Below are 11,449 nucleotides of genomic sequence, written 5' to 3' on the forward strand. Positions count from 1 at the left end.
TTCACCTCTGACCATCAAGTGCACGTTTTATGTAACTGGGTCGTGTTCATTGGTTGCAAAATGGATTTAAACAGAAAGAGGCTGCCTGAACTTGTTGAATAAGAGACACGTTTTTGTTTTTCATTACCAAATTGATTTAAAACATTTTCCATTCCATGCTCTAATGAACACAACACTTGCGTCTGTTATGTAATTTATATAAATGTTTAAACCCTACACCAACAGGTCATCAGTGATGTCCCAGTGGACAGCCTCTTCCGGACTGAGCGCCCTCCGACCAAGGAGATCATGCGCTACTTCATCCGCCACTATGCACTCCGGCTTGGGATGGGAGAGACGGCCCCCTGGGTGGTGGAGGATGAACTGGTGAAGAAGTTCAACCTGCCCAGCAAATTCAGCGACTTCCTCCTGGATCCACACAAGGTAAACCTGGATTTATATGGTGTTTTGTACTTTTGTTTGTTTGTCCAAAAACCTCCACATATACTCCTGTTGGTGTAGGAGCTCTGGATTATGTGATGAAGAATGAAAATGTAGATAGAATACAACAGAAAGACAAAACAGAAAAAAAATATTGCCTTTCAGAAAGTATTCATACCCCCTGAATTATTCCACTTTTTGTTCTTACAGCCTGAATTCAAAATAATAATACAAGTATAATCTGTCTACACACAATACCCCATAATGATAGTGAAAACATGTTTTTACAAAATGTTGCTAATTTATTGAAAATGAAATACAGAAATATATCTAATTTATATTACTATTCACACCCCTGAGTCAATACTTTGTAGAAACACCTTTGGCAGCGATTACAGCTGTGAGTCTTTCTGGGTAACTCTATCAAACTATTTCATACCTGGATTGTGCAACATTTGCATTCTTTTTTTTGTTTTTTGTTGTTGAATTTTACCCCCCCTTTCTCCCTGATTTCGTGGTATTGTTAGTAGCTACTATCATGTCTTATCGCTACAACTCCCGTACGGGCTCGGGAGAGATGAAGGTCGAAAGTCCTCCGATACACAAGCCGCACTGCTTCTTAACACGGCGCGCATCCAACCCGGAAGCCAGCCGCACCAATGTGTTGGAGGAAACACCGTGTACCGGGCAACCTTGGTTAGCGTGCACTGTGCCCGGCCCGCCACAGGAGTCGCTGGTGCGCGATGAGACAAGGATATCCCTACCGGCCAAACCCTCCCTAACCCGGACGATGCTAGGCCAATTGTGCGTCGCCCCACGGACCTCCCGGTCGCGGCCGGTTACGACAGAGCCTGGGCGCGAACCCAGAGTCTCTGGCACAGCCCTTAACCACTGTGACACCCGGGGGGCCACCAACATTTGCATTCTAATATAATATCTTCAAGCTCTGTCAAATTTGTTGTTGATCATTGCTATTCAACTATTTCCAGGTCTTGCCATAGATTTTAAGTAGATTAAGTCAAAACTAACTCGGCCACTCAGGAACATTCCCTGTCTTTGTGGTAAGCAACTCTAGTATAGATTTGGCCTTGGGTGATTGTCCTCCCGAAAGGTGAATTAATCTCCCAGTGTCTGGTGGAAAGCAGACTGAACCAGATATTCCTCTAGAATTTTGCCTGTGCTTAGGTCTATTGTCTTTTTTTTCCCTTTCTTTTTTATTTATTTTTTTCTGAAAATCATACACAGCATGATGCAGCCTCTGCTATGCTTTAAAATATAGAGAGTGGTACTCAGTAATGTGCTGATTAGAGCAAATCCAACACAAATCACTTTGGATTCAGGAGAAAAAGTGAATTGCTTTGCCACATTTTTACCTCAGTGCCTTGTTGCAAACATTGTTGCAAACAGGATGCCTGTTTTGGAGTATTTGTATTTTGCAAAGGCTTCCTTTTCACTCTTGTCAATTAGGTTAGTATTGTGGAGTAACTACAATGTTCTTGATCCATCCTCAGTTTTCTCCTATCACAGTCATTCACCTCTAACTGTTTTAAAGTCCCCATTGTTTGGCCTTATGGTGACATCCCTAACCGGTTTCCTTCCTCTTCGGCAACTGAGTTTGGAAAGATGCCTCGATCTTTGTAGTGATTGGACGTATTGATACACCATCTAAAGTGTGAATTTAGTAACTTCACCATGCTCAAAGGGGTATTCATTGTCTGCTTTTTCTTTTACCCATTTACCAATAGATGAGGATTTTGAAAAACTCCCTGTTCTTTGTGGTTTAATCTGTTTGAAATTCACTGCTCGACCAAGGGATCTAATAATTATCTGAATGTGTTGGGTACAGGGATGAGGCGGTCATTAAAATAAATAATCAACACCATTATTGCACACAGTGAGTCCATGTGACTTAAGTCGAGCAGTGTGAATACTTTCTGAAGGCATTGTATGCATGTTTTTATCAAACATTTTGTTTTTAATTATGTGACTGTTTTTTTTTTTGCCTTCTAGTTTTTTGCAGAGAATCCAGTCTCAACTAAGCGCAGGAGCCTGAGCTCAACGGACGGCAAACCCAGTAAGAAGCTGAAGACCTCGAACACCCCGGGAGGAGTGAATTCAGGGAACGAGAAGAAAAAGGATTCTCTTGGCATGCCCCTGAGCCCCACGATCTGGGGCCACATGCAGGTTTGTCAAATTTTATACATGCTGATGTAATCTGATTTGCAGATATATTTGCTGGATTTGTGGTTTTCTAAAGAATCTTAGTTCACCTGGAATATGACTGTTGGTAGATAAACACAGGGTTTGTTTTTCTTATTTGACCATTGAGAATTTAAATGTTATGTAGAATTTGCAGATTTAGTCTGTTGCATTGGATTGAATCAATAATGCATCCGTTTATATTGTAGATGAAAATGAATGGCTCTCCTCTGAAGGTAAAGAATTCTGGAACCCCCAAGAAAAGAGATGGTGGGGCCTCTGTCCTCTCCTCTCCAAAATCCAGCAAAAAACTCAGGGATAAGAAATCTGCTGCTAGCAAAAAGACCCCCGGCAAGAGTGGTCAGAAGATATCCTCCAAAAAGGATGAAAAGGGTGGAGGTGCCAAGAAGCCCAAGATGAAGCAGATGACCCTGTTGGACTTGGCCAAGAACCCTCTCTCTGCTGGAAGCCCCAAGAAGAGAGCCCGGAGCACTGGCCCAGGGACCCCCAAACTGGGCAAGCCCCTCCACCCCATGGCCCTGCATCTGCTGCGCTACTACAAGGAGCACAAGGGCAAGGAGGACAAGAGGAACGCCATGTCCTGTCTCATATCCAAGGCAGCAAAGGCCCTCTCGCCTGAGGACCGGGGCCGGCTGCCAGAGGAGCTCCGAGACCTGGTCCTGAAGCGCTGGGAGCTGTTGGAGCAGAAGAAGAAATGGGCGGCAATGAGCGAGGAGGAGAAGCAGGACGTGATGAGGAAGAGGCGTGAGGAGATCAGGGAGAAACTCCGGGAGAAGACCAAGGAGCGGCGGGAGAAGGAGCTACAGGTGCGCCGTGAGCAGCAGCGCCGCTATGAGGACCTGGAGATTGAGGGCGGCAAGGCACTTCCTGTCTTCAAGCTGGTTGACATGCCAGAGGGCCTGCCAAACTCCCTGTTCGGAGACGTGGCCATGGTAGCGGACTTCCTCAACTGCTACGCGGGCCTGCTGATGCCCGATGACCAGTACCCGGTGACGGCAGTGGCCCTGATGGAGGCTCTGGCCGGGGAGAAGGCAGGTTTCCTATACCTGAACCGTGTACTGGTGGTGCTGCTGCAGACCCTGCTGCAGGATGAGCTGGCTGAGGGCTACAGCGAGCTGGACATGCCCCTGTCGGAGATCCCCCTCACCCTCCACTCTGTCTCGGAGCTGGTGCGCCTGTGCCTGCGTCCGTGTGACGCCCACGGCGATGACTCTGGCCAGGGCTCTGGGGGGGATGACTGGGGCCCCCTAGGGGGATTCGACCAGGTGGTAAGCGGTGAGTTCCTCGAGCAGCTGGAGGCGGTGGAGGTGTTTGAGCTGACGTCGACGGAGAAGGCCAGCCTGCTGGTAGCACTGTGTCACCGCATCCTCATGACGTACTCGGTGGAGGACCACGTGGACTCCATGCAGCAGCGCTCGGCCGAGCTGTGGAAGGAGAGGTTGGCCTCGCTCAAGGAGGTCAACGACCGCAAGCGGGCTGAGAAGCAGCGGCGTAAGGAACAAGCCGAGGTCAAAGGTGAGGAGGCTGCCAGTGGCGACACGCCGTCAGCCATCGCCGGCGACACGCCATCAGCCACCTCCAAGGTGGAGAAAAAGAAAGAGGGTAGCGCTAAGAAAGAGGTGAAGAAGGTGAAAGCAGAGCCAGTGGCCGCGGAGCCGGTGGCCACCGAGTCGGAAGACATGATCAGTACGGTGAAGAGTAGGAGGTTGATGTCCATCCAGGCCAAGAAGGAAAAGGAGGAGCAGGACAAACAGAACAAGGGTAAGGACAGCTGGGAGTATTGTAGGTCATGAGACTGGGCCATTTTTCTTGTTCAGGTCACATGGTAAGGAAATACTCTTATCACTCGTCATAGAAAAATATTAAACATGTAAACAGCAAACATGTTGTCCCCCATGAATGATGCAGCGCTTCACATGAGCCAATCAGTGTAATTTTGTAAATGCCATATCTCCATGGCAAGACGCATCATTCGCTCACTTTTAGTCAAAATCGGGACGTTGGTGTTTGAGATCTCGTGGGTTAGCTAGACTCATCCCTGAGCATGTGTGCCAAATATCTACACTCTGAGTCAAACAGTTTAAGAGAGCTAAAAGTGTCTGTTATATCGCCACCATGTTGTCGATATGAATGTTCTTGCATATGTTATGTCTTGACAGTGTTTGCAACATGTGTACCAAATATTGTTATAATATGAATGTCTTTTGACAGCTTTATATGCATTTGTATCAGACAACGTGAAAGTTTATTGGTCATTAGTCTTGAAAATACTGCGTTGAGACCTTTGTCCATAGATGCCACATCAAGTTTTGTGTAGATCAGTCAGTTGGTGCCAGAAGAATAGCGTTGAAGTGTTTTTCGCAAATTCAAAATGGCGGAGTCCCTGAGGCCCCTAAGTCAAACAGGGTGAGGGGCTTGACCTTTTCAAAGTTATCATTTTCAATCTCTTGTTACAGCGCCAACATCTGACCAATCAGTGTAATTTTGTAAATGCCAGATCTCTATGGTAAGACAAATCATTCACACAAGTTTCATCAAAATGGGGCCAATATGGTCTGAGGTTGCGTGTGATAAACAGACGGAGACCGATCCAAAGTCCTCTCCCCGATTTTTGTTGTGGAGGACAATTAGAAAAGATGAGATGACTATGGTTGAATTTGAGCCAAACAATGCTGAGTCCGTGATTGCATAGGTGATTTATGCAATGGGAATGCTCTGTTATGTGCCTATTTAAAACAAAACATCTTATTTTTTTTGTCACCGGCTCCAATAATTCAGTTTCTCTCCCCTCAGAGCGCATGGAGAAGGAGGCGGAGGAGGAACGTGTCCGCAAGCAGAAGGCTGCAGCAGAGAGGGCCTTCCAGGACGGCATCGCCAAAGCCAAACTGGTGCTGAGAAGAATCCCACTGGGAACTGATCGAAACCATAACAGGTCAGCACGCACACTTCAATGATGCACAACCAGTTCAGGTGTTTCATTTACAGTTTACTCTTGATACATGCACATCACTTTTATGGTTTAGTGCACGCATCCTCAATGGTCCCAAGACTTTGGATATATGAGGAATCAATGTCAAATGTAAACTAATTTAATGTCACGGTTGGTTTATATTACCATCGGTATTGACCTTCCAGCTCTTTGTGTCTGTGTTAGGTACTGGCTGTTTTCTGATGTGGTGCCTGGCCTGTACATAGAGAAGGGCTGGGTGCACGAGAGCATTGACTATAGCTACACCCTCACCCTGGAAGAGGCTACAGCCGAGCCTGAAGATGAGGAGGAGACTAACGGTGAGTTATTTATTACACTGTCATCACATCTGAGAGTCTGCAAACAATAAGCTGTACTATGTTTAGTGCCTCATGTCCCAGAAGCGTAAAGAAATATAATTAATAAATATAGCTGTGAGCAGAAATGACGTATTGCAGATGATTTTGAGCATTAGCGTTACATATGCAAAGAATAAGTTGCTTATAGTTTCCTTGTTTTAGATATCAATACCAAATTCGGTGTAGTTTTTCTTTGGAATGTCAATTAGGAACAATGCTGAGTCCGTGGTTGCATAGGTGATTTATGCAATTGGAATGCTCTTATGTGCCTATTTAAAATAGCAACAACAAGTTTCAAGTTAATAGTCCACTGTGGGGTGGATTTACGGTGGTTTAAATGGACACAACATCTGATTTGGCAATTACTCATCTTTTGACCAATCCCCTTGCTTTTTTAAAACGTAGGTAAGACTTGAACCATGGGCTTACATGTCATATGGTTCATGAAAAGATTTTAAAAGTATTTTTAGCATATTTGTGTATAGGCTAATATGCATCTTGGTGTAGTGTGACAATCTTTGAATACGTCAGTGTTATTTTCTTAAACTCTTTAGGGGCTATTGTGACGAGTCAAAAGACATTTTGAGTAAATCTGACTTTTAGTCCCATGATTATTCTGAGCCTTAGTGTTACAGGGCGGCAGGGTAGCCTAGTGGTAGGAGCGTTGGACTAGTAACCGAAAGGCTGCATGTTCAAATCCCCGAGCTGACAAGGTACAAATCTGTCGTTCTGCCCCTGAACGAGGCAGTTAACCCACTGCTCCTAGGCCGTCTTTGAAAATATGAATGTGTTCTTAACTGACTTGTTATGTTAAATAAAGGTAATAAAAATTTTAAAAACATAGTCAAAGTGAATTGTTAATAGTTTCCTTTTTTTTGCCTATCAACTTGAAACTTTGGCATTGATAAGCCATTGTGGAGTGGATTTACAAAGGATTTTAATGGACATGTAAAATCTTCTTTCCTTATTTATCTCTTAGCCTAGGGCTTCCTAAACTTTTTGGCCAACTACCCCTACCCTACCTTGGTATGAAATAGAACATTGTCATGCTCTGATCCCATACCTCCACATAGTTTGCAAACAGGCGTGCGCGCAGTGCTTGTGGTTTGATGTAGTTTAGAATCGAAGTTACCTTCCACAGTAAATCTGAGTTTTGTGCTGCCAGTTGCATATATCATACAGTGCAGAAAGACTCATAACCAGAGTGCAGAGGCCTGCCCGCCATCTCTTAAGATAAAATATGTAACCGTGCCTAAATAAATTATCAAATAAAAATCAACATATAAACAAGGATCAGAATAACACTTTAGAGCGTCTGTTTGCTTGCATCGCGTGCGAGACGAGTGGTCCGTTGCTCAAGAAACGAGAGACGGTCAGACATTGCAGTAGCAGGTAGGCCTATATACAGTGCCTTCGGAAAGTATTCAGACCTTTTCCGCATCTTCTTAGGTTACAGCCTTAATCTAAAATTTATCAAATTGTTATTTTTTTCCTCAATTTGCACACACTACCCCATAATGACAAAGCAGAAATATCACACTTAGGTATTCAGAGCCTTTACTCTGTACTTTGTTGAAGCACCTTTCGTAGCGATTACAGCCTCAAGTTTTCTTGTGTATGCCACTACAAGCTTGGCACACCTGTATTTCTCCCATTCTTGTTTACAGATCCTCTCAAGCTCTGTCAGGTTGGATGGGGAGCTCTTTTCACGTCTCCAGAGATGTTCGATTAGGTTCAAGTCCGGGTTCTGGATGGGCCACTCAGGAACATTCAGAGAGTCCTGTGTTGTCTTGGCTGTGTGCTTAGGGTCGTTGTCCTCTTGGAAGGTGAACCTTCGCCCCAGTTTGAGGTCCTGAGCGCTCTAGAGCAGAATTGATCCTTTTCATACATTTTTGCTCCGTTCATCTTTGCCTCGATCCTGACTACTCTTCCAGTCCCTTCCACTGAAAAACATCTCCCCAGCATGATGCTGCCACCACCATGCTTCACCGTAGGGATAGTGCCAGGTTTCCTCCAGAAGTGACACTTTGCATTCAGGACAAAGAGTTCAATCTTCGTATCATCAGACCAGAGAATCTTGTTTCTCGTGGTCATAGTCTTTAGGTGCCTTTTGGCAAACTCCAAGCAGGCTGTCATAAGCTTTTTATTGAGGCGTGGCTTCTGTCTGGCCACTCTACTATAAAGTCCTGATTTGGTGGAGTGCTGCACAGATGGTTGTCCTTCTGGAAGGTTCTCCCTTCTCCAGAGGAGCTCTAGCTCCCTGTCTGTGACCATTGGGTTCTTGGTCACCTCCCTGAACAAGGCCCTTCTCTCCTGATTGCTCAGTTTGGCTGGGCAGCCAAATCTAGGAAGAGTCTTGGTGGTTCCAAACTTCTTCCATTTAAGAATGATGAAGGCCACTGTGTTCTTGGCCCTTCAATGCTGCAGAATTGTTTTGGTAACCTTCCCCAGACCTGTGCCTCAACAATCCTGTCTCGGCGCTCTACGGACAATTCCTTCGCCCTCATGACTTGGGTTTTGCTCTGACATGCACTGTCAACTGTTGGACCTTTCCATAGACGGGTCTGTGCCTTTCCAAATCATGTCCAATCAATTGAATTTACCACAGGTGGACTCTAATCAAGTTGATCATCTCAAGGATGGTCAATTGAAATAAGATTCACCTGAGCTCAATTTAGAGTCTCAAAGCAAAGGGCCTGATTACTTACGTAAATAAGGTATTACAGTTTTATTTTTAATAAAGTAGCAAAAATGTCTAAGCCTGTTTTCACTTTGTCATAATGGGGTATTGTGTGTAGACTGAGGTTTAAAAAAATAAAAAAATAGAATAAGGTTATAATGTGGCGAGTCAAGGGGTCTGAATACTTTCCGAAGGCACTGTATAGCCTATAAAATATGATAAAGAACAATCAAATAGCTAGGTAGCCAATTCAAAACAAATCTTTTGAACTTTTTAGCTATTATCATATTTTGTCGGCATGTCCCAAAAAACTTTCCATCGACACTTGTGAATAAGGCCATGCAAAGTTGATTCATTTAAAACAGTTATTTTTTACAACAAGCGTTTCACTTCACCATTGTATTAATTTGGATTTGGTTCAATTGGGATGAGTCAAATGTGAATCAAAATAATAATGTGAATTGGAAACAGTAATATTAGATGTAGACTTTCTTTAGGATTCAAAACTTTTGTAGATATTTCCAGTTGATTTAGGCATCCAATGTATGGGACATTGCATCTCAATAGATTCTAGTCAGCCTGCAAAGTAAACACTAAGATAAGATAAATATGACAACTTAAAAAGGTACATTTTACTGATAAAAATTTGTGTGCTTGCTTCAGCTTAATAAAAACATTTGTAGCCTACCATGGCCATTTTGATCTGCTGTATTAAATGAGTGGATTATTTCAAAAGGCGTAACTTATTTGGTTGTAATGTCGCAATGTTATACAGGACAGCTAGTGGGTGTGTAGGCTGTTATTCCAGCCCCCCTCATTTTGAGCAGGGCTTGATCAAAAGCCTGCACATCCAGTAGCTTTCCATGCTGAGTGTTGACCACGTGTTTTATACAGCTGCCTAACTGGTATTCTACTTTTGTTGGGGGTTAAGTGCCTTCCACAACGACAGGAGATGGTACTTGGGATCAGAGAGTAGCCTCTGTGTCAATACCACATTAAGCATACTTTTGTTACATGCACATATAGAGACGTTGGCCATGGATATTTGGTTAAAAGTCATGAAATTCTATCTGTCAATGTGTATGAACCCTAAAGTTAAGAGGCCTATGTACCGAATTTGATTTTCTTTCCTCAAATTTCCAAAATGGAGGAAAATTCCGTCAGGTTTGATTTATAGGCCCTTGAGGCAAATTTGTTCAGCATGTAAAAGATGCCTACATACAACGTTTAGTCTCTACTTATAACAGTGCCACCTATAGGCCAATCAGTGGCTTTCTTTTAGACTAAATGGCTCATGGTCCTGTAGTTTCTGTGTGCTTAGAAACTTTACCAATCTAGCTGTGAGTTATTTGACCATGTCCCAGAAAATTATTTGAATTCGGAGAATAACAATGTTTCACAGCTTTGCTGTGGACCCCTAAATATAATTGAGTGATATTATTAGTTGTAGTAGATGGTCTTGTAGTAGTTGCAGCGTTAAACCTGGGTCATATACATTCGGGCACACTGTAGAAAAACTAGAAAAATAAGCTATTCCTATTGGTCAAGTTTGGTTTGTGCCTACTGAACACGACCCTATTCTGTTGCTGGTCCTGCAGATGTTGAGGACAGTGGCAGTCTAGATGGTGCTTTGAGTGAGGGAGCCCACCAGGGGGCGCCAGCCGCCGTCTGCATCGAGACCACCACTCCCAACCAGGGACAGAACCTCTGGTAAGAAACTCACTGGCAGAGATGGTCATTGGTTGACTTTATAACTAAAAAGATTTGTGTGTCGTTAAATAACAATGTTGAAACGATACTTACACCAGAGAGCAGATTATTATTTGTTCTAGGGCATACTATGTGATCACACCTAGCTTGTATTGTTGAAGGTTTGTGTGTGATGCTCCACGGGACCTCGATGACCTGTTGGAGAGCCTCCATGCACAGGGTGTGAGAGAAAGCGAGCTGAAGACCAAGCTGCAAGTCAGGTGAGGAGACATAAGTATTACATTCTACATTCCCTCCACCAATTCACTCGACTCCACACTTTAAATTAAAAAAAAATATATATATATGTGTATTTATGCAAATAGCCCAGAGTTTTTCCTGGTTAGGTCACATGGTACAGGTATATGTGCGACTGACTGACTGGGTGTTGTACGCTGACAGGTACCAGGACATCCTCCACTCTATCAACCTGGCCCGCAAGGGGAACCCGGGGCTGAGGAGCTGCGACGGCCACCACGAGCTGCTCAAGTACATGCGCAGCGACGTCATCGAGGTGGCCTCACGCCTCCAGAAGGGCGGCCTGGGCTACATGGACGACAGCATGGATGAGTTTGAAAAGAAGGTAACTATTTATTCATACAATCAATTGACATGTTTGGACTCAGGACTTTATTCTGGTCAGGTCGTATGGTCAGGAAGCACTAATGGCCATACACATTATTTTGTTCAACCAACTTTTCAAGATCTTCCTCAATGCCCATTTACCTGTATTCGACTTTGTGCCTTGCACATTCGGCAAAATATGACCTCTGAACTTTACCATTCCCCTCTGACATCTTTCTCTTTGTGTGTGTTCAGGTGCGTGACCTGGAGAACCTGAAGGACTTTGGGGAGTGTGTCATCACTCTCCAGGCTTGTGTCATCAAGAAGTTCCTGCAGGGCTTCATGGCCCCCAAGCAGAAGAAGAAGAAGAAGCAGGAAGGGGAGGAGAGCAGGAAGACTGAGGAGGTGGATGAGGAGAAGAAGCTGGCAGAGGAGGCCAGGGTGAGTAATACATATTTTAGTCAGAACATGGTATGTTACCTGTAATTA

At 44.2% G+C, this 11,449-nt stretch overlaps 1 protein-coding gene across 4 annotated transcripts in view; it reads left to right on the forward strand.

Moving 5' to 3' along the window:
• LOC135552752 (tyrosine-protein kinase BAZ1B-like) overlaps nucleotides 1-11,449 on the forward strand; it is a 30,044-nt gene that overhangs the window by 6,999 nt on the left and 11,596 nt on the right. For 3 of the 4 annotated variants that reach the window (XM_064984573.1, XM_064984572.1, XM_064984571.1), the window contains 9 exons: nucleotides 226-423; nucleotides 2,431-2,604; nucleotides 2,829-4,401; nucleotides 5,434-5,572; nucleotides 5,795-5,928; nucleotides 10,246-10,357; nucleotides 10,519-10,617; nucleotides 10,799-10,979; nucleotides 11,216-11,401. In XM_064984573.1, the coding sequence (XP_064840645.1) occupies nucleotides 226-423; nucleotides 2,431-2,604; nucleotides 2,829-4,401; nucleotides 5,434-5,572; nucleotides 5,795-5,928; nucleotides 10,246-10,357; nucleotides 10,519-10,617; nucleotides 10,799-10,979; nucleotides 11,216-11,401 (2,796 nt within the window). The remainder of the gene's footprint in view (nucleotides 1-225; nucleotides 424-2,430; nucleotides 2,605-2,828; nucleotides 4,402-5,433; nucleotides 5,573-5,794; nucleotides 5,929-10,245; nucleotides 10,358-10,518; nucleotides 10,618-10,798; nucleotides 10,980-11,215; nucleotides 11,402-11,449) is intronic. The other variant, XM_064984574.1, reaches the window with a different exon arrangement.

Source organism: Oncorhynchus masou, chromosome 13, assembly GCF_036934945.1.
Source record: "Oncorhynchus masou masou isolate Uvic2021 chromosome 13, UVic_Omas_1.1, whole genome shotgun sequence".
NCBI classification, from domain to species: Eukaryota; Metazoa; Chordata; class Actinopteri; order Salmoniformes; family Salmonidae; genus Oncorhynchus; species Oncorhynchus masou.